This window comes from Stylophora pistillata, chromosome 9 (assembly GCF_964205215.1).
Source record: "Stylophora pistillata chromosome 9, jaStyPist1.2, whole genome shotgun sequence".
NCBI lineage: Eukaryota > Metazoa > Cnidaria > Anthozoa > Scleractinia > Pocilloporidae > Stylophora > Stylophora pistillata.
The window spans coordinates 6,482,701-6,505,426 of record NC_142527.1 but is presented as its reverse complement, the minus strand read 5'-3'; the positions used below and the strand labels follow the sequence as shown (position 1 = coordinate 6,505,426).

General features: G+C 39.2%; 1 protein-coding gene and 1 long non-coding RNA gene across 3 annotated transcripts in view; both read left to right on the top strand.

Annotated features, from left to right (window-relative positions):
* Positions 1-18,229, top strand: part of LOC111342025 (phosphatidylinositol phosphatase PTPRQ) — a 60,009-nt gene extending 41,780 nt beyond the window's left edge. Inside the window, exons 4-22 of one of the 2 annotated variants that reach the window (XM_088733713.1) lie at positions 2,081-2,282; positions 3,075-3,233; positions 3,794-3,982; positions 4,226-4,351; positions 5,854-5,976; positions 6,458-6,742; positions 7,159-7,464; positions 9,177-9,470; positions 9,903-10,187; positions 10,604-10,909; positions 11,776-11,885; positions 12,230-12,431; positions 12,759-12,861; positions 13,425-13,843; positions 14,086-14,197; positions 14,459-14,529; positions 15,066-15,090; positions 15,382-15,529; positions 15,924-18,229. In XM_088733713.1, the coding sequence (XP_088589839.1) occupies positions 2,081-2,282; positions 3,075-3,233; positions 3,794-3,982; positions 4,226-4,351; positions 5,854-5,976; positions 6,458-6,742; positions 7,159-7,464; positions 9,177-9,470; positions 9,903-10,187; positions 10,604-10,909; positions 11,776-11,885; positions 12,230-12,431; positions 12,759-12,861; positions 13,425-13,843; positions 14,086-14,197; positions 14,459-14,529; positions 15,066-15,090; positions 15,382-15,529; positions 15,924-16,145 (3,687 nt within the window). In that variant the 3' untranslated portion in view covers positions 16,146-18,229. The remainder of the gene's footprint in view (positions 1-2,080; positions 2,283-3,074; positions 3,234-3,793; positions 3,983-4,225; positions 4,352-5,853; positions 5,977-6,457; positions 6,743-7,158; positions 7,465-9,176; positions 9,471-9,902; positions 10,188-10,603; positions 10,910-11,775; positions 11,886-12,229; positions 12,432-12,758; positions 12,862-13,424; positions 13,844-14,085; positions 14,198-14,458; positions 14,530-15,065; positions 15,091-15,381; positions 15,530-15,923) is intronic. The other variant, XM_088733712.1, reaches the window with a different exon arrangement.
* Positions 18,230-22,272: 4,043 nt separating this feature from the next.
* LOC148722966 (uncharacterized) overlaps positions 22,273-22,726 on the top strand; it is a 1,239-nt gene continuing 785 nt past the window's right edge. Inside the window, exon 1 of the long non-coding RNA XR_015991849.1 lies at positions 22,273-22,393. This is a non-coding gene — a long non-coding RNA (uncharacterized LOC148722966). The remainder of the gene's footprint in view (positions 22,394-22,726) is intronic.

The following is a 22,726-nucleotide window of genomic DNA, read 5'->3' as shown; positions in this document are numbered from 1 at the left end:
GAGTGACTTCAGCATTTTTCATTAAAAACCGAGAAAAACTTCAGTAAAAAAGTTAAACTAGACATGGCAACAAGCGAATAAGCCGATGAAGATCTGCCTAATTTTTCTTTGGGAATGGATTTTTTTTAAATCACGAGAAAGAAGAGGAAAACAAGAAACTCAACGCCGATTACATCTCGTTTCGCAAGTGTAAGTTCATTTCCACGCATGAATACACCTGTCATTTTTTCACCAATCCGAGACGAGATCATTGAAGCGTAGCGAAATACTTTTCCGAAACAAAATAAACAACGCATTTGAAGCGTAGGAGAGGAAATTTCTGCCCTTTATACATACACTACAGCGTTGAAAATGTTACGAAACGATTGGTTGAGTACAAATGCCACGCGGTATTTGTACTCTAGAGTATCGGTTAAAGAGATTTTCTCGCATCGCGCAAGCGGAGAATTTGTAGTTAAATGACGGTGGATTTGTAGTTAAATGACGAAAAACAAAACGGCAGCCAGTTTGAATCATACATCCGACGACGAAGAGTTAGAATGGCTGGCAAATATAGATCTAAGTTTACTAGATGAATCAAATGAAGAAGAACAGCTCGACGTCCAGGAAATTTCTTCCTTTAATTCATCGAAGAAAATAGAAACAGCAACAAAACAACGCGCCAGTTTGGTACTACTTCGCATACTTCTGTCACGCACTCCCCGTAAATAAATATCCGCGAAATTCACCCGCACCGAACGACATATATATAACAGGTTGGCGTGTTGGATAATAAATAACTTAATAGACGTTTTGTTGTATAGTATCGCTGAGTAAAAATTCTACTCGTTATTTGTATTTTCACACGCCCTACGGGCTCGTCAAACTACGGCACAACTTGTAATAATAATCAGCGATACTACATAACAAAACTACTAATAAGATATATGTATTAGCGCTGGTAAAAAGCGCGGCAAAACCGTTGTGGCATTTTTTACAAAATTGTGTAGTATCAGATGCCTTTTCGTTGCCGTGTTGACCATCGTGTATTCGACTCATTTCCAAAGTGTAATATTGTTGTCTGCTCTATTTAGTGTTGACATAAATAAAACAGGCGAACCTTAATTTAGAAATGTCACGTCATGTATTCTTCCATGTCATTGGTTTAGTGAGGAACTTAGTTCCTAAAGAGCAAAGTCCATATTACAAACCAAATCTGATTGGTTGACACAGGAACTTAGTTCCCAGAGAACTCATTAAAAATGCATTTGAGATCTGATTGGCTCATTCAGGAACTAAGATACCTGAAATGTCAAGTACATTTTAAAATGGTGAAGTACATTTTTAAATGGGGATGTGTTAATAATAATAATCACTTACATCTCCACGCCTAAGTGGTGGTGTCTGGTGCTAGATATTTACCTGTGAGCGACGAAGCGGTGAGGTAATTAACAGCCGCTAGACTCGTTACAACGGTTATTAGATTGTTTTAAGGAACAACTTTAGAAGTCGTTACTTGCATAAGCGTTACAAAAGGTAATAGCTGCATTCTTAATCCATCACAAACTCGTATAACTGTAAGTTATACCTTGGAACTTCCTGTTTTCAGAAGTACGTCACACTTATTTTAGTTATTTGCCTTTACTTGCCTCTTTCGTTAAATAACTCAGGGTTGCATTGTTTGTTTAAAGCCTGTTGTGATCATCCTTGCGTAGACTCGTACGTTGAATTTTTTTCGGAGAGCGTACTCGAAGTTGAAGCTCAAGTTGAAAGTCACCTACACATCAGCCATTTTCCCCTAAGAAGAGCTTTGGAGAAAGAAACTTTCTGGAGAAGTGTTTCTTTCTGATGCATCGAGATTTCGTCGGAAAGTATTTTTTTGAAGTTCTCTAGTTCTCATTCGTTATCAATTATTTCCCATGACGCTTCTCCTTACTCGAATATTGAAACTCCATCTTTATGACGAGGGAAATTTTCAAGCTGAGAAAGTTTACTTGTTTTTTCTATGGGCAAGGGAAATAAACGCAAATAAGTATTGATCGAAGTGAATAAAAATATTAAAATTAAAAGGTGTGTGTTCAAGGGGATGTTTTTCTTCCAGGTTGAATCAAGCAACAACTGTAAATACGATTCACTGGAAATTTATGACGGTGAATCAAGAGACGCCGCCAACAGATTGGCCAAGCTGTGTGGAGACGAATTACCTGATACCATTGAGTCCACCGGCCCTAAACTCGTTCTGAGATTCCATTCAGATTTCTTATTTGGATACAAAGGTTTTAAATTGCGCTATGGAAAAACAGGTACGGTTTTTAAATTTGGGTTATATTAACTTCTCTCTTGCACCTCTATCGCTCAATCTCTCAGTCAATCAATTAGTCAGATTACCTAAGCGTTTGCCTTCCATTCTGCAGGCAGAGGCCCATATCTAATGATCTGGACGAGTAAAAATTAATTTTTTTTTTAAAAATACACATTCATTGATGTCAATTCAATATACATAAATTTCAAAGTCTTACCCTGAAGTAAATTTTCTCCATTAAACCTTTCCTCGTCTGGAGCTCATTCCGCTTTCAGTAGTATTGAGCATTCAAAAGTTTTACAACTATTACCTGAATGGGTACCCAGTCCATCTCTTAGAGTCACGTTTGGGCCTTTCGTCAGGTTTCCCTGACTGTGTCTATTTATATCCCTAAATGGTGAGAGACACTGTTCGAGTAAAGTGCTTTGCCAAAAACACAACGCGCTGACCTGGCCGCGCATTGAACAGTTGGTGAACGCGTCTGCGGCTCTTAAGAGTACATTCTATATTGGGAGATGTCTATACTTTTCCGAATGATGTTTTGGGTGGTGTCGACAAAGCCATAAAGATTGTGAACACAAATTTAACCGGTCAACCAGAATTATCTACGCTTTTTTAAATATGCGCTGATCATGTTGTTCATTGTAGCTTCCTCAAGGCAATGCTTATTTTCCTACAAGAATGGAACATTCCCTTCTGGTTAAAAAAGAAAGAGGCCCAGTAATAGACGCGGGTCTTAAACAAAAAATAAAAATTTTAACTTGTTTTTTGTTTTTTGTTTTTTATCATTAAGGGTGTAGTCAGACATTCTCTGGAGAGAGTGGTTTGATCACATCTCCGAACCATCCCGAAAAGCATCCAGATTCGTTGGATTGTTCCTACCTTATCTGTGTCCCGAAGGAAAAACTTGTGTCTTTGCGTTTTACGCACTTTGACTTAGAAGCTTCTGGAGGTGAGTGTTAACCCATTCGTGACAATAAGTTCTGCCGAAACAGCAGAAGTTCGGAAACGGTTTTTCGTCTCCATGACAACTGCAACTCAATCTTGATACTGTAAGCTCTGTTATCAAGAGAGGAGCTCTGAAAATTGAAGGTAGATTGAAGCAGGAAAACATCTTTTCGTTCGGCGCTTTGGGGCTCGATAGATTCGATGGTTTGACTGAACCACCTTAAAAACGCACTTAGTTCAAGGGGAAAGCACTTCAGCATACATATGCTCAATTCTGTAAAAGGGCATAGGCAACAGCTAGGAGAGTGTGCTGTGAAAAGATAAGATTAGTGACAGTTTTTTTTTTATCTGTTCTAAATACTTCTGCATGGCACACAGCGTTTCAGTTGCTTATCGCTTTCGATTTCATTTGTAAACTTAGCGCTGTACACCGAGAACGTACTCAAATGCGTGTGTTATAGATAGAATTCGCACTTAGGAGCCTCTTTTCAATAATATTGAATTTTTTTCCGAGTACAGTACGATTTCTGCTCCTCGGTAATTTAGCTTTTGATCCCCACGCAGGTTGTGACTATGACTATATTGAAGTATATGACGGTCCAGGGACGGACTTTCCGAAGCTTGGAAAGCATTGTGGTGATGATCTACCCTCCCAGATCCGCTCCTCTACCAATGAACTCCTTGTGAAGTTTGTCACGGATCAATCTGTTCAGCACTCTGGCTTTGCTGCTGCGTATACTGCCGAATCTAGAGGTAAGGTTATAATTATTATGATAAGCACACACGTCTCTTATCGAAAAACTTTAATGAGAAAACCATAAAAGAATTCAAATTGCCTGCTTTAAGCTCGCCAACAGTGACGTCATAAGTTTTGTATCCGAAAGTTTATCCTATAGAAGGTTGGATGGATTTCGGCAAAACTTTGGAATGCAATATGGACAAAACCGAAGAAAATATGGCCAAATGTACATTTTGTTTTTATCTTCTTCCAAACAGCTGTCACTGGCCCTTGTCTTGTAAACAATGGGGGATGCACTGATAGATGTTCCCAGACACGCGATGGACGGGTTTGCTCATGCAGACCAGGTTTCTCATTGGATCGTGACGGGGTGACGTGTAGAGGTACAGATGGATAAAACTCAAGCAAAAAATACCCTACTATATACTTTCTACACTATTTATACTTTATGATGTTGCTGGATATAATTATGCAATCTTTAGCCTCTATCTATTCTTGCTTGAAAATTTATTTCTTGAAGATACGATCATGCTGAGAAAGTGATATAAAATAAAAATAAAAAAATTAAAATAAAAGCAAAGTGTTATAGAAATTAAGACCTGCCACAGAAAATTAGCCTAAATACAATCTTTTTTGTTTTCTGTTTAATGGTGTCATGTCATAAAAGACGGACTTTATCCATAACATATTTCAACATGATATTTTATAGGCGCAAAACGGCAAAGGAACCTGTTTAAACATCTTAGAATTATACGAGGCAAAGCTGTTTCGCGGTGTTCCAACTAAGAAAGTAGACTGTCTAGTCGACAGTGAAATCGTATGGTTTTAGTCTATGCTTTAAAAGGATTAAGACAGAATTTAAAGAAGATTTCTAGAATAACTTAACGTACTTAATTCGTTTCGGTCAGTTAATGTTTAAGAAATGGTTAGCGTGCAGCGTACAACCATCGAGTTTTGGATGCACGCGGGAGGTTGCTAAGCACGAAAGAAGCGTAAGAGTCGCCCGCCGGGTGATAGCCGAGTGCGACTCTAGCTTGTTGAGTGCTTAGCAAACCTCCCAAGTGCATCCATAACTCGATGGTTGCACGCTGCATGCTAACCATTTCTTTTAAAGCATTGAGACTTTCAAACATCTTTCGTTTCTTGTAGAAATATTTATTGAAATTCGTTCTGTTTACACAACAACAATTTTCCTGAATCATTGCGGTGAAATGATTTGCGTTTTTTCGATCTCGGACTAACAATTGATTTAGTACAGTAAAAGAACAGACAACTAAGGCTTATAGGAAAGTACATTTTGAACAACTCACAAGTACAGTTTTGATCGCCGGAAGCATTTAAATGGTTTCCCACGCCGGAAAAGTTTTATAACGAACGCTTGTACAGAATTTTATTATTGCTAAAGCGTTGAAACACACTTTCTAAAATTGATGCTATTTATTACTCACCTCGAAAGGTTGATACAGACAAGTTTGTTGTTTTCTTGGTCTTTTGTGAGTGTCTCTGTTCAACCAGCTGGTTAAGCTCCTGCTCGCTTAAGTTCGCAAATCTCGAACTCTTACCTGGACGCCCGGCAAAAAGTTTTGCTCGAAATTTGGCTGCTCACAAGAATCATCTTCCTCATCTCCGGAAAAATTACAAGATTTTTTCATATTTCACTCACAAAAATCCCACATAAAACAGGAATTATGTTGTATGTAGTGGCAACATCGACGAAAAAGTTGCCGGGGGAAAAGAAAAAAGCAAAACAAACTGACGTCAGCGTGCAACCCACGGGCAAATGGATCGAGCGTATGAGCCAATCAGAACGCGCGCTTTTGTAAGGCTATGTTATAATTTTTTTTTGTTTGTTTATTTGACTTGACTTTGGGTATTTGCTCAATAGACAACGATGAATGTTTAATCAACAATGGTGGCTGTGACAATCTTTGCCTGAACATCCTAGGAAGCTACAAGTGCAAATGTACTGATGGCTTCGTCATCGATTCTGACAACAAGACATGCATTAGTAAGTGTGATATGGTGTAGTTACTTTTAGAAAGTGTTATTAACCGTCGGGGGAGGAGAAGTGGGTATGGGAGATTTGGATGGAGGGGGTATCATAGGGTTTTTAGTAAGAACAAAGTGTGGGTTAATCGTCGCCAACAGATTAGAAACGATGGGCAATGGAAGATAGACCGCCGTTAGGGGCGAAGAGGGAATGGGTTCTTTTGGGTGGATGGCGGGGGGGGGGGGGGGGAAACCAGGTAAAAAAAAGTAGTTTTATTGGCATAGTGAAGTCTCTAAACAGAAATGGCCAAAAATCTGCTAAAACTTTTTCGGTGTTGCACCCCAGGACTCCCCCTTAACCCACCCCTTCCCCATCCTTTCCTAAGCTACGCCCTTGATGAGAAAGAGCTGTGAATAATTTGAGGCACTTCAAACTGTACTTTGTAGTGATTGGACCACTCAAACTTGTGCGAATCCTGTACTGTTACTTTTTTGTACAGGTTCAAGCCAGCCACTCAATGTTCAAGTTCAAGCCGTTTCTTCCGTTTCAATTCTTGTAAAGTGGGATGCACCAGCTCACCCTAATGGAGATATAAAAGAGTATACAATATTTTATGGAACCAGCAAGGATGTACAGAGTAATGAGCGAAAAGTGAATGGAAGCACGAGGGAAGATACTATAGATGGCTTGAACAAGTATACCACCTACTATGTGAAAGTCAGGGGTAGTACCTCGAAACCTGGAAATGCCTCTAAAATCTTCAATGTTACAACTTTCGAAGGCAGTAAGTAAATACCAATGATTCAACGTTTTCAAATGTCACCTGGGTTCCGAGATACGTCCATTGGACCTTTTTACCAGATTGTCCATATTGTAAAGCGCCGGACTGCCGTGTGGGAGGTTGAGGGTTCAAGCCCCAGACCGGACCGACGCTCGTGGTCTTGAAGTAATTGAAAAGAATGTGCTGCCTTTGCTATGACGTCTGAAAATGGTCAATCATTCTATTTTTCTTGGAGAAGGACGATAAACTGAACCTTAACTAGAACACACGCACTGATTGCAAAGAGTAAGGAAAGATAACGAAAACAATTAGATAAGAACTCTGTCGCTTAAATAAGTTATTGCACGATCACTTGTTTTACTAATTGATTGACTATTTTGTTCTGATAATTAGTTTTATTTGGTTTGTGTTCATCCCAGGTCCTGGAGCTCCAAAGGAGTTCAGAGCTCAGGTCGTAACAGCTAATGATGTTCGTCTGACATGGAAGAAGCCTGACAACTCTAATGGAATTGTAAGGTCCTATTACATAAAGGTCTACAATACTAAAACCGGGTTAGAGTTCGGAAAGCCTATCAAACAGAGCGCAGACGAGCGGTCACACGTGCAGCACTACAACAGAGTGATATCAGACCTCAAGTACTATACAGACTACACGTTCACAATCCAGGCCGTCACAGTTAAACCTGGGGAAAGGGATAACGCTACAGCAAGAACAGAGGAAGGAGGTATTGAATGAACCTGGTCGATGGTTTTCTCTTTCCTCTTAATAAATGGAACTATTTTGTATATTAAGATCTTTAATATTGAAATCCTCCAGTTGGCTTCTAACAGTAACATTGTGGGTACAGATGACAGGTTTGATCATGAAGCGTAAATGAACACCATTATGAACGACGATAGCAGCACGAGAACTCTTCCTCTTGAGAACGATCCTGATGATGAGAAAGTGAAAAAGTACGCGAACGATATCCGCGACTACTCTTCAACACAGCAGTTAAAAGTTTCCTATGCGCGAGGGGAATCAATCTTTGTGCTCTGTGCGTCACTTTCCCGCACAAAAATTTAAGGGAAACATAAGAAATAACCCCAGACTTACAAAAACCACGCGTTCATAGAAATCTGTTAAAGGAAACAAGCGGTTGAAAAAGGAAAACCAGACTTGTGGAACACAAAGTTTATTCATATACGGGTATCCTGTTGATTTACAGGTGTACCATCCTTTTTTGTACTTACCAAAAACCGTTATACGCTTCTAAAACACCGTGATTCATTTGCTTGTATAGCAGTTTGTCAGTTTGAAGAGAAATCTTGGTTCTGACAGCGTGAAAGCACTTCATCTAGTCATTTCAACGTTCGCACATGTACAGACGTTTGACCGCTTTGTTTTAGCTTTTTATGCATTATCACTACTTAACGACTTTTACATTCTCCCCTTTTGACATGTACGTCCGTTCTACGAATGTTACCCGTAGAAGGACGCGCACCCTCTTTATATATTTTCACACTGATAACAATTTAATCCATTTACAAACGTTCCGCCTCTTCACCTTGCGATGTATAGCTCTCATATTATTACATTGAAAGCAACGACTCGAGGAACGTTTCGAGGCGATGTCGTGTAAAATTGCTTATTTTTCTACAAATCATATATCAAACTGTTCTACGCGCTCAAGACTTTCTACCTATCAATTTTTTTTTTCAAGTGTTACTTTAAAAACCTTTGCTTCTAGCTTCACAAAATGTACAGTAGACCGATATGGAAATGACGCGCGTGATAAGTGCCAGTACAGGCATAAATGGGGTAAGAGTGGCCCATCATATTTCTTAAACAAGCACGGTGACCTGTCTTTTTACTGTATTTTTCGGAACAGACATTGATGGGGGAACATTTAGGTAAAGTTTAAAACATTTCAATAGCTTTTTGTTCTGAGGAATCACCTTAAAAAGTGTTTAAGGTGAAATACATACATATAAAAAAATATATATACATAAACCGTGATATAAAAAATATACATACATATACCGTGATATATGTAAAGCATACTTTTGTTCTTTAGCTGGGATACTTACAGTATTTAAATAACTACTTACAGGGAATATTGTCTTTAACGTGTTTTAGCTCCGACAGCTCCCAGCAACCTTAAGTTGACTGTTGAGTCATCCACCTTGATAAAGGCGTCGTGGACTAAGCCTCTGAAGTTTAATGGTGTCTTTAAACGATATGTAGTGATTTACGGCAGTAGATGTAGAGAACCAAAGCATGAGCACAGATACAAGATTATGAGTTCATGACTATTTATTATTTGTCTTAAAGAATGGTGTCATGCCGACAATACCTTATGGTTAATATCGCTTGTCGATTTTCCCAACTACGATATATTTGCTTAGTGAAGATGGAAGCTGACATGGATCTTTTAATTCTGTTTCTGACTTACAGCTCCCAGTTCTGCTCCAATCATCGACAAAAAAAAAACAAAAGCCGAGGATGCACACACCATAAAAGTGCAGTGGAATGAAATTGCAAAGGAGGATCAAAACGGCCTCATATTGGGTTATGAGGTTTTATACAAAGAAAAAGGCCAACAAAGTTCCAGGTTGAACACTACAACGACAAACGCCATAATCAGGCACTTGAAACCATACACACTTTACTGCATCCAAGTTCAAGGGTTCACAAAAGCTGGGGAGTCACCAGTCAGCCCCTGCTTTGATATCAGGACATCGGATAAAGGTATGTCACCATGTAATTATACTTGATTCATTATCATGCTTGGATTAAGGAGGTTGTTCGTCAGCAAAACAAACTCAACGACAACGACAGCAAAAGAACCAAATAACGGAATGAGACTATGATGGGTGTAAACGACGTTTAACTTCAGAAGAAAACGTTTGTTTCCGCTTTTCAATAGGTTTTTCTTGATCTGCAACAAAGTAGTTTTATTGGCATAGGGAAGTCTCTAAAGAGAAATGGCCAAAAATCTGCTAGCATTTTTTCGTTGTTGCACCCCAGGACACCCCCAACCCACCCCTCCCCCCTTCCTAGCCTAAGCTACGCCCTCGATGAGAAAGAGCTGTGAATAATTTGAGGCAGTTCAAACTGTACTTTGTAGTGATTGGACCACTCAAGCTTGTGCAAATCCTGTTTTGTTCATTTTTTGTATAGGTTCAAGCCAGCCACTTAATGTTCAAGTTCAAGCCATTTCTTCCGTTTCAATTCTTGTAAAGTGGGATGCACCAGCTCACCCTAATGGAGAAATAAAAGAGTATACAATATTTTATGGAACCAGCAAGGATGTACAGAGTAATGAGCGAAAACTGAATGGAAGCACGCGGGAAGATACTATAGATGGCTTGAAGAAGTATACCACCTACTATGTGAAAGTCAGGGGTAGTACCTCGAAACCTGGAAATGCCTCAGAAATCTTCAATGTTACAACTTTCGAAGGCAGTAAGTAAATACCAATGATTCAACGTTTTCAAATGTCACCTGGGTTCCGAGATATGTCCATTGGACCTTTTTAGCAGATTGTCCATATTGTAAAGCGCCGGACTGCCGTGTGGGAGGTTGAGGGTTCAAGCCCCAGACCGGACCGACACTCGTGGTCTTGAAGTAATTGAAAAGAATGTGCTGCCTTTGCTATGACGTCTGAAAATGGTCAATCATTCTATTTTTCTTGGAGAAGGACGATAAACTGAACCTTAACTAGAACACACGCACTGATTGCAAAGAGTAAGGAAAGATAACGAAAACAATTAGATAAGAACTCTGTCGCTTAAATAAGTTATTGCACGATCACTTGTTTTACTAATTGATTGACTATTTTGTTCTGATAATTAGTTTTATTTGGTTTGTGTTCATCCCAGGTCCTGGAGCTCCAAAGGAGTTCAGAGCTCAGGTCGTAACAGCTAATGATGTTCGTCTGACATGGAAGAAGCCTGACAACTCTAACGGAATTGTAAGGTCCTATTACATAAAGGTCTACAATACTAAAACCGGCTTACAGTTCGGAAAGCCTATCAACCAGAGCGCAAACGAGCGGTCACACGTGCAGCACTACAACAGAGTGATATCAGACCTCAAGTACTATACAGACTACACGTTCACAATCCAGGCCGTCACAGTTAAACCTGGGGAAAGGAATAACGCTACAGCAAGAACAGAGGAAGGAGGTATTGAATGAACCTGGTCGATGGTTTTTTCTTTCCTCTAAATAAATGGAACTATTTTGTATATTAAGATCTTTAATATTGAAATCCTCCAGTTGGCTTCTAACAGTAACATTGTGGGTACAGGTGACAGGTTTGATCATGGAGCGTAAATGAACACCATTATGAACGACGATAGCAGCACGAGAACTCTTCCTCTTGAGAACGATCCTGATGATGAGAAAGTGAAAAAGTACGCGAACGATATCCGCGACTACTCTTCAACACAGCAGTTAAAATTTTCCTATGCGCGAGGGGAATCAATCTTTGTGCTCTGTGCGTCACTTTCCCGCACAAAAATTTAAGGGAAACATAAGAAATAACCCCGGACTTACAAAAACCACGCGTTCATAGAAATCTGTTAAAGGAAACAAGCGGTTGAAAAAGGAAAACCAGACTTGTCGAACACTAAGTTTATTCATATACGGGTATCCTGTTGATTTACAGGTGTGCCATCCTTTTTTGTACTTACCAAAAACCGTTATACGCTTCTAAAACACCTGACTCAATGGCGTGTATAGCAGTTTGTCAGTTTTGAGAGAAATCTTGGTTCTGACAGCGTGAAAGCACTTCATCTAGTCATTTCAACGTTCGCACATGTACAGACGTTTGACCGCTTTGTTTTATTTTTTCATGCATTACCACTACTTAACGATTTTTACATTCTCCCTTTTTGAAATATACGTCCGTTCTGCGAATGTTACCCGCAGAAGGACGCGCACCCTTTTCGTGTATTTTCACACTGATAACAATTTGACCCATTTACAAACGTTTCGCCTCTTCACCTTGCGATATATAGCTCTCAATACAATTGTTATGATTTGTTGCAGTCCCTAGTCAGCCTCGAGATGTTTCTAGGAAACTTGACAAAGGTGGAATTTCTATTACTGTTTCATGGGGGGATCCAAAAGACCACAATGGAATTATCATCAAGTACACGGTGAGTTACGCTGCAACAATCCGTTGATGAGCACGCTTTAAAGATTTAAGATGCGGTCATCAGCTGCTAGCTATGACTTGCGTTATATCTTTTTTCTGTAATGGCAGGTGTAAGATTTAAAATAAAAAAAATGACAATTAGAAAATTAAGGACTCGCGGCCTGCCTCTAGCCAATGGAACCCCGAGGTTTAAGTGTGTACATTTTCTTTGGATTCAGAACAACTTTTTATCCTATAAGCGCTTACGCCACACTCAATACTACTTGTTTGCTTTTGTTTGGTTTTTTTGTTTGTTTCTTTGTTTGTTTGTTTTTTCTGACTTGTTATATCTTCCTTGATTTTCAGGTATATTTCGAGGGTAAAAGAGGATATGACCCTTCCTTTACAGATAACCACGAAATTGTATCAGGAAACACTTCTCGGAGCACTGAGATTGGAATAGCTAGGTTGAAGCCTGGTACAAAATATAGTATTTATGTGAAAGCAAGAACAGTCAAAGGATATGGAGCCGAAAGTGTTCGTGCGGAGCTGAAAACACCATCAAAACGTATGCGAAAATTGTTTGTTCATTTGTGTGAACATGTTGGAACTGAATTTCAACTTGTAAATCAGTGGTCTATTGCATCACGGCAATGGCGTCAGCAAGCAGCTCACTCAATCTTTGAGCAGTGGGTAAGGAATGAGACAGGCAGGCGCAGGGACCGATGGGCAGGTAGACAGACGGAGGGACGTGGGACAGATATAGAGAGAGATAGATATACAAACAGATTCATGTAGATAAACAGGACCGACCGACAGATAAACGGAGGAATATACAAAATTAAGGATTTGTACGTTAAATCTAAGCGTTCTACTTTTGTTCTTTTGTTTACAGGTCCACCACCACCTAAACTTCCCCAACTTGTCGAAGCTGACGTCACGATAACAACAATTACGATTTCTTTGTCGCCATCTGATGACACTAACGGAGAGATCATGTGAGTGTTAGTGGCTTTTGCAATTTTTTTATTAGACCATTCTCACACTCGCTCCGGGAGGCGTGGGGGAGGTGGTGGTTTGGAAGGTTTGGGCCATCACAGGGTTTTCAGGGAGACTGGAGGGGGGTCAGTTGTCTGTAACAAAGTTTAAATGGAGGAACTTATAAAATTTACTGCCAAATAACTGCCAATGAGGGAGGAACTTAAGAATTTTGCAAAGCCTCATGGGGGAATCAGGTACATTTTTATGTTAGCACAACCAAATTCTCCGACCGTTAAATATGCAGATAGAGGGTTGAATATGTTAAATATTGGCCAAACTTCGCTTTAAATAATTCATACTTCAGAATTCATTACCTCCACAGCCAAAGGCGCATTATTTATTGAACAAATGTTTTTCGTTTTTTACGCGGACATTTTATTTTCCAAAGGTATTTTTGGGTGCCACTACCAAGTTAACGGTTATATGATTTGTTTCTCCTTTTATTGAAACCCCAAGCTTGTTGGTTTAGTATTACTACTTTATATGAAAACTGACCTTTTTGAAACCTTCACCCCTTTAGTCGACATCAGATCATATTAGAAATGCTTGGAACAGCCAGAGCTCTTCGGGAAACAACCGCCCTCCCGGAGGATATACACGGCTATCAGAGAGCGCAAATAAATGGAGATCGTTTCTACATTACGGCTATGTTTGAAAGACGAAAACTCCCTGCTGAGTTCGTTCTTGGAAATGGAAAAACATACGGCGGCTATGAGAATGTCCCTCTTAAACCAGGGACGCGGTACAAGGTGTACGTAAGAGGAGTCACCGAACGTGACGGGGTAAGTATTCAAGCTTCCATTGTGGATTTCAGCACCTTATCTCAATTTTGTTTTGTTTCGTCTCAGTCAGCCCGCTGTATCTCACTGAGTGGTGGGATGTTTTTTCTACAGAAGTGGCTTTACGGAGAACCCGCTGCTATCGTTCTGCCGAAAACTGGTTGGTGCCTTTCATATTTCAGTTTTGTTTTGGTTAGCTGGTCGCCAATATGCATCCCTTTCTTTACCAACTTCTCCGGGATTGTCTCCTTCACGGTCACTGTTTTGTATTTCGGTGCGTTTGAAGGCATTCTTTGTGACGATCATGATCACGCAAATTCTAGAGTCTTTCCAATCCTAGCCCTCAGCTAAGTATAAAAAAATTCAGGTAATAATGCAGATTTGTTGCTACACATTTTGCAGATGAGTCGCCAGTCGTCAAGGAGGGTGACAACATGGTTGGTGTAATCGCTGGTCTTCTGGGAGCGCTGATACTTATCTTGATTGCCATCGTGGCATTTTATCTGTATCAAAGGTAATGGTCAGAAAAACAAAAACGATAATTGCAATGATTATTCAAGCGACCCAAATTTTTTAAGTTGTCGCTGTCAAAAGAGGGTTTATGCTGAATTAGTTCACCAGTCGTCTGGTGAGATAAATACTTCCTTTCTGAATACCGTGGTCATGCTGGTCGTACAACACCGGCTCTTGTTTTGAATCGCTATCGCAGGACACATCACCTGGTTTTTTTTAGTTTTCTTTTGCTCTTTTACATTTTGCTTTATTTCCAAACCAGATCCAACAGGCCACCCAATGCTAGCCTTAAAGTGGAAAGTCAGAAAAAGGAGTTTGAACTGAGGCGCTTCAGTACGTAAAAAAATGCAGTGTGCACTTCCCTATGTGATATAGGGAAGAGAAACTTGCACTTCCCTATGTGAGATAACAGATAAGGCAATAAAGTAAAACAAGATTGATTCCTAGAAGGAAATGCAAAAGCTAAGGGTACATAGCTGTTTCCATCGCTTCTTTGTCGAAATAAGTAGAATTTGCTTGGTAATTGTGGGTATGAGTAGATTTGTAAGAATCTATCAGCACGTCAAGAATATCAAGACAAGGGTGGAATCCTCTCCTGAATTGGTCGAGTTACGCGACTGCTCAGTTATTATATGATTAAAAGAAGAGAATAGCGATAAAATCAAGGAAGTAGGAATAAGAAATGTGCGCAAAGCTTTTTTTTGAATACTTTGGGTTCCAAAAAAACTTCCCATTTAAAAATGAGATTTAAAATAATGAATCTCTTTCATTGCAATGTATTCTGTGTGACTATTGACTTCGTTGCCGTTTAAATGTCAACTTTAGGTTAAATAATTTTTGTTATTGCTTTTTTTCGATTTCTCTCCCAGATGCAAGAGTCACAGCTGTGGAAAGGTATTGTGATGCTTTTTATTCTAATCACACTGTCTAAAACTTCCAACAAACTTTGCTTTTTACATTCAGATGAAGGGTCTTGGCGGAAAAAAAATCTGACTTGACCATCACCTTTAAGGTTATAATTACTTCCCACCCTCAGAGGTCGAAAAAATCGTTTTTTTCTTTATTGGACTAAATTTTAGCTAGACGTTGCACAAATAAAGCCCTGTTGTGTACAGGAGGGCGAAGTAGGGGAGATAGGTAAAGTACATGTTTGCACTGAGATTTTAATCGCCATTTTTCTTTCAGCGACCAAACCCAAGAGAATTTGACCCTGGTCCCTGTGAGTGTTACCACTCAGTTGACAGTTTCTGAAAGTAATGATCATCGTGGCCCGGAAACCAATGAAACCACCTTAGTATATGAAGAAATCGACCTGTTTTCACCCGGAATGATGGTACTTTCATGCTTTTGAGTAATTATTCGGGGCCAAAGTTTCAATCTCGCTAAGAATGATGCCTGTCATGAGCTACTTCGTGACGTGTTGGTGAATTGTTGGTAACGTGTCGGTGATGTGTTCGTAAATTCTCGGGGAAGTTATTAACATGACAATGGAGTGTTGGTAACGCGTGTTCGTAATGTGCTAACGATTATCTTCTACCTTTGGAAACAATTTTTAACTAAGTAGGTATTGCGTTTTTTGTTGAGCATTTTCATAAAAGGATACGGGCTTACTGTGGTACTTGGAACGCGAGCGTTTCGTTGTCGTATTACCACACTGACATCGCACATTGAGGTGCATATCGGTTAGTACATTTTGTAGACATGTTTTTATGTTGTGTTTTCCATAGGTGCTCAGCGGCAGTGGCCAAACTTCTGAATATACACAAGTGTCTGGCCCTTGTTCTCATATCTATGCGCCACTAGAGAAAAGAGAAGAGGAAGAACACGAATACGTCAATCAAATAAAGCCTCCGGAGTACATTAATACTTACATGCCACTCATTAAAGGAGACAACTTTAAGATGTTGGCCGACAATTCTCCTGCGTATGCATCGCTTTTGAAGTCTTAAAAAAGATCAGGGAGACGGTGAATACATATAAGAAGAGATTCAGAGAAGCATATTGCCAAGTTCAACGCTAAAACGTTGCATATATGCACAAAAACTTTTAAAAACTATTCGTGAATTATTTTTGACGATGTTTCGACGTTCCTTTATGTCATTATCAAGCCAAGAACAGAAATAACAAGTGAAAATACCTAAAGTAATCAAGAAAACAAAAGAAAAGACAATTGTTACCCTGATGGTGAGGTTCCCAATGGTGAGATAACAACTAAGTGTTGGCTAAAATGGTTAACACGAATGGAAAGTATTTTCACTTTTAAATAAACTAGACAAGTCAAAGGCAGCAGGCCTTGACAAAATATCTGCTAGGTTTATCAGGGAATGTGCTGATCTTATTTGTGTGCCGATATGTGATATTTTCAATCAATCTATTAGCCTAGGGACGTTCCCAGACGACTGGAAATATGCAAGGATTACCCCTCTTTATAAACAGGGTGACCGCGGTGATGCTAACAATTACCGCCCAATATCGGTGATTCCAATAATGGCGAAGGTGTTTGAAAGGATAGTTTATGAACAGTTATATGCCTATTTGGAAGAGCACGACATTTTATGTCAAAACCAATCAGGGTTTCGTGCTAATCATTCAACTGTAACAGCTTTGTTAGAAGCGACAGATTCTTGGGCATATAATATTGATAACGAGAAAATCAATGGAGTCATTTTTCCAGATTTGAAAAAAGCTTTTGACACTGTTGATCATCAGATCCTTCTATCGAAACTAAACTATTATGGTATACATGGAAAAGCATTCCCAGCAATTTGAGCGAGTCAGGTAGAACGCCAGAAAACTTTTCCCACGACCCAACCACGGACTATTAGCTTTTCCTGAGGTAGGACTAAACCCTAGAGTATGTTTCATTGGCTACCTACTGAACAAAGGATAACTTGCGGTGATGACATTTAAGGAACTTCATGGTGCTGCACCTAGCTATATCACTGATCTCATTCAGCCCTATACACCTGGTAGACTTCTTAGATCCTCGAATCAATTTTTGCTTTCTACACCTAAATTTAATCTTTAAACTTATGGTGGTTGGTCTTCTACTATTGCTTCACCCTCTGTTTGGAATGCACTTCCATTCGAACTCAGATCTTGTAATTCCCTTTCTTCTTTTAAATCTAAGGTTAAGTCTTGGCTTTTTAAAGCTTGTTCTGATGTTGTTGTATAGACTGAATAATTATGTTTTTATAGGATGATGATGTAATTTTGTAGTTGTAAGTTTATTTGCTGGGATATTTCTTATGTTATTCCTATCATGTAAAGCTCTTTTGGACCATTGGGAATTAGCGCTCTATAAATACTATATATTATTATTATTATTATTATTATTATTATTATTATTATTATTATTATTATTTTGCATAGCTTTTTTTCAAATGACAATTGTAAAAATCAAATAACTGTGTTCATTGAAAAATTAATGATGAAAATACAGTATGTCATACTTTGGTGTCGAGAATAAGGGAAGTTGAAATATTGAATTTTATACCCGTACAGATGCCGAACAAAAAATATATTTTGGAAGTAATATGTTTGTGGAATGTGATGCCAAAAACAGTATCCACGTTGAGATAAAGATAACACTTGGGCACGGTAAAACTATAAAAAAATCAATAAATAAATACAGATAAATAGATGAATGACCAAGATAAAACAAATATTTCTGACTATGTTTATCAAATTCATAGGCTAGTAGTGGAATTACTCATGTTCGATAAAAAAAAAAACCCTGATGGGTTCCTGGTTATGGATGCTATAAGAGAAAACTTTCAGTCTTTTACCTAGCTTACAGGAGTAAGGATATCTTGCAGTTTGCAACTTTATACGGAATGATAAGTTGAGTTTGCAATAGATGATTTTTTTCCAACGATGCGTTGACACGAGCTGGCTATGATCCACTAGTGTCTCGCAAACGAGAGGAAAACAGATAGGTTTCTTATGAATGGCTGGCCTACTTTGGCCATGGTGACTGAGCCAATAGTATTTTTACTGAGGTATTAAACATTTATTCAATATTTTATTAAAAGGGATGACATGAAAAGAAATTGTAATAAATAAATGGTCAATTGATGGAGAAACAATATGTACGGAATGATTAGTTGAATTTGCTATAGATTTTTTTTTCCCAAAAATGTGCTAACACGAGTTGGCTATGACGCATCAGTGTCTCGCAAACAAGAGGACAATAGATGTATTTTTTATGATAGCTGGCCTACCTTGACCATGGCGACTGAGCCAATGGTAGTTTATAGGGAGTATTAGACATTTATTCATTATTTTGTTAAAAGGGATGACATTTTAAAAAATGGTAAAAAATAAGTGGTCAATTGATAGAGAAACCGTGATAACTTGCAATCTTTTATATTAACCCCGCACTAAGAGCTACTACAAGTGTCTCCTGCTTCATACCAGCTAAGTCGCACACCCTCAGATGCTTCATTGCCGTTTTATTAGAAACTTTTGTTGAATGACTTATGAACAAAAAAAACAAAAACAAAAAAACCCAAAAGATCAGGCTTGAGGGAAATCGAGTCCATAACTTAACTCGTTGTGACTGATATGACTGTGGTTTAGGTAGGTCCGATTTCTGTCCATTTCTTGTATCCGGTCAGCGATAATTTTTCGAACAGCAGCTGGCTGAGGTCCACATAATGTAACGTGCTCAATTTCCCGCCGTACGGTTGCGAAGGGATCGAAAGAGTATTTCTTTATTAGTTCGCCTCTCGAGCTGGCTTGGTTAGTGGGGCAATCTATGCATTTGGAAAACTTCATTTCAGCTACAGAGCTGGGTTTACAACCCAGTTACTTGCCATATGAGAAATCATTTTAGCTCCGAGTCACCGAGCTGAAGGAAACGTGACCTTTCAATTTCGTACTGTCAGCCACGTTCCTATGTTCAAAATGATGGGAAAATTTGCCATCGCAGGTAACGAAATAATGAAAAGAATGAGACTTAATAACGAGGTTCGCTCGCCCTCGCCGATCACTACGGAGGAGAGAGAAGCGAAGCGAGATCTCATAAACAGGGTATGCCGGGTTCGCTGGATTCATATGAAGGGAGCCCGAGAGAATCCTCGGCTCCCAATGCACTTCTGCTTTACATTTACAATTATGTTGATATGACACTGTCAACACGTGTGCGGCGTTTCAGTTTTATGAGAGGATTCAATGGTTAGACAAAAACTTTTGTTGCTACCCGAGGTTCCGTGTCCGTCGCGTTAAGTCCATGCCTATCGCCCGCGCGTTCCCTCACTTTAGACATATTTAGCCCGAAACACGGGGAAAATTTTCAAATTAATTAGTTCACTCTCAACAGTCCTTCGTCAGAAGACTTGAAATTGAAACTAAAAACAAACTTGATACAGGAACATGGGACTCGAAACATCGTAATCAAAGAGGATACTCACCCTAACCGGACATCACTAACACGAGTAAAACCTATTTGGTACCATGTATATATGAAGTTCATATATTTTGAACTGCGGTATTAGATACGTATGATGCACGATCCTCGCAGTAGTAATACCGCAGTTCAAAATATATGAACTTCAAATATACATTGTAGCTGATTTATCATCACGGGTTTATTACGAATCAACTTAACGGCCTGCTCCCAGTTGGCTTGTTAGCTCAATTGGTAGAGCGCTGCACTAGTATCGTAGAGGTCAGTGGTTCGAATCCCGTACAGGCCTGAACTTTTTTCACGTCTGATTTTCGCTATTGCATAAATAGCGCTCTCTACTGCGAGGATCGTGCATCATACATAAAACCTGTTTCTTCGGATCGGTTTATCCTTTATATTTATTATTTCCTTGGTCTTTGTAAATATATTTCTTGATATCTTTATTCTTTTCTTCTTAATAAAAGTTTGCATCTCTGTTTCCCGTCGCGTTTCATCTAAACGTTCCACCATTCTTCGTGCTTGCTAACTCACTCTATTTTTGGGGGAATGACGCTTTTAGTAAACAGGACATTGAACTTAATCTATTACCACGCCTCTAATTAGACAGGAAGATGTATACACTGTATAGCCTAAAGCTGTCGCTGGGTTTCAGAGTATTTCAAACTCTGTGTCTTTTGATTCTCAGATACATCTCTTTCTGAGAACGGAATTTTTCATAGATCTGTGTATATATCTGGTCTGGACTCTTGGACTCAACTTTTGTCGGCAAAGCACACATGTAGCGGGTAAAGTGTGACTATTTAAACAATAGAGTGTTTCTGTCGAGGAACTAACGGTTGATAGTTGCCCCGCGGAAATTTGATGTTCTTAAAACAAATCATTGCCCGAAAAGCGAAGCCTCGAGGGCAAATATGCTAGTTTTAAGAACATCAAATTTCCAAGGGGCAACTATTAGACCGATAGTTCCGAGACATAAACACTCTATTGTCTTTATTGTTCACCACTAATTTTTCATCCGCCCGCCAGTTTGAAAATAATCAAAACCCACTAAGTGCCGATCAATCAAATATTCATTCATGCGTACAGCGTGTCACAAATGTCAATAATTCGCAACCGTACATTAACTGTCAGAATTGAAAAGTCACTGTTTTTCCGATCTGCCTAACTTCGCGGCCGTCAAACCATTCAAAATTTTTCACGATGAGTACTATCCATCCGGGTATTTTCCGCGGACGGGCACTATGGGCTGATAGTGTCTCTCCACGGATGAACATTATGACGTCACGTGATCAATTTAAACCAGTAAGATTCGGAGAAAATTTAGTGGTGAACTATAAGACGCTATAGATAAGCATGTTAGTATTATCTCTAGATTTATAATGTACTAAACATGAATCTCGATGCTGAAAAGCTTTTGTCAAATTTGAGTTGACTATAGAATAAAAGGGAGGTCCAACTTAATGCTGTCAACTTCTTCCCTTAAGTGAAGTAGGATCTGTCGATAGCTCTTTTCTCCACAACTAATAATCTAGACATCCCTTGCCTGAGGGCAAATTACATACATACATACATACATACATACATACATACATACATACATAGGTTAATTGACCACTCCCCATAGGGGCTTTTAGGGCCAACACCCACCCATCCTACCCAGGGGAGGACATTCACCACACAGTAATCTCGTGCGTGGGAAATTAACGTCTCCTGCCCCTAACTCTGTACGAGACGGGACCTACAGTTTATACTTCCTTATCCGAGAAGACTAGAATATCTATCCATTTCTTGATTATAGAAAGGTAGCAAATTCTCACTTATTTTAAGACCATGAGTATTGGTCCGGCCGGGGTTCGAACCTCCCGCGCAACACAATCCGGCGCTCTAACTAATTGAGCTAACCGGGCGGCGGTTAGCTCAATTAGTTGCTATTAATGTTATTAACGACCCCATAAAGGAATTTCTACGAATACAGTCTGTATTTGACATGAATATTTCCCATTTAACGGTTAGCTATGACGTTATGTGATAGACCAACTGTGCACACATGCAATAATGATCACAGTGTTTAATTCCTAACTAAAGCAGCTTCTCGTCCGGTTGATAATCCTGACAATTTTGTTAAGTTCACAAACAGGGTAAATGTAGATCAAAGTAGTATGCTCAGTCATGGCACTCAATTAATATCGCTGATAACATGAACGGGTATCCTGGTATTATATGTATTATGCTTTGATATCGATGGCTTATTACAAACAAGGAAATAGTATTTCCAGTTGGTACCATGCAGCGGTTGGAGAGGACCACTTCGAGAGCTGAGTCTCAAACCCCTGGCAAAAACTCGGGTGTTCCGATTCGGTTTGAGACTGAATCAAATGATCGTCCCGTACAAGCTCATGAATTCCTTGTTAGCTGCCTAAACATCATTTACAAAATAACCTGCAGTGGAAGTGATTCTCAGAATAATTCTTAACTGAACAGCATCTACCACCGTTATTTATAAGCTAGACTGCTCCCTCCCCCTTCCCTTCCCTTTCCTTACCCCCCCCCCCCCCGAGCATAATAGAAAATTAAGCAAACATTAGTTTTAAATTATTCATTAAATTTTTCTTCTATTGAAGCAGCGAGAGAGACCAATTAGGAGAGAGCCAGTATGAATCTGTAAATCCAGTTGAAGCCGCAAAGCTTCTTGGGTCACCAAACAGCACCCCTGATATGAGTAAGACTAAGTTCGAAGCATCACCAGAAAATTGTGAATATGCCTTTGTGAACAAAGCAAACAAGAATGTGAGCATTTAGTTTTAGACGTTGAGACGTAATTGAGATCATTCAATGTAGTTGTAAGTCAGTTTCTACTAGAACGATAGACTCTTATACACATGATATGTGCAGCAGATAAATGGACAGATTCACTGGTGTGTATTCAAGCAGATTAAATGGAATTGTGTACATGATTTAACCTAGCAAGAGGGAGAGTATGGAATAAATATTGTAGGGTATCTGTTGCATGTGGCATCAGACCGAAAAAAAGAGGGGAAAAATTTCAAGCAAATAGATTTCCATGTCATAGACTTGTAGCGTAGTAACATACGTCATTGGTGAAACACGAAGAAAGGATGA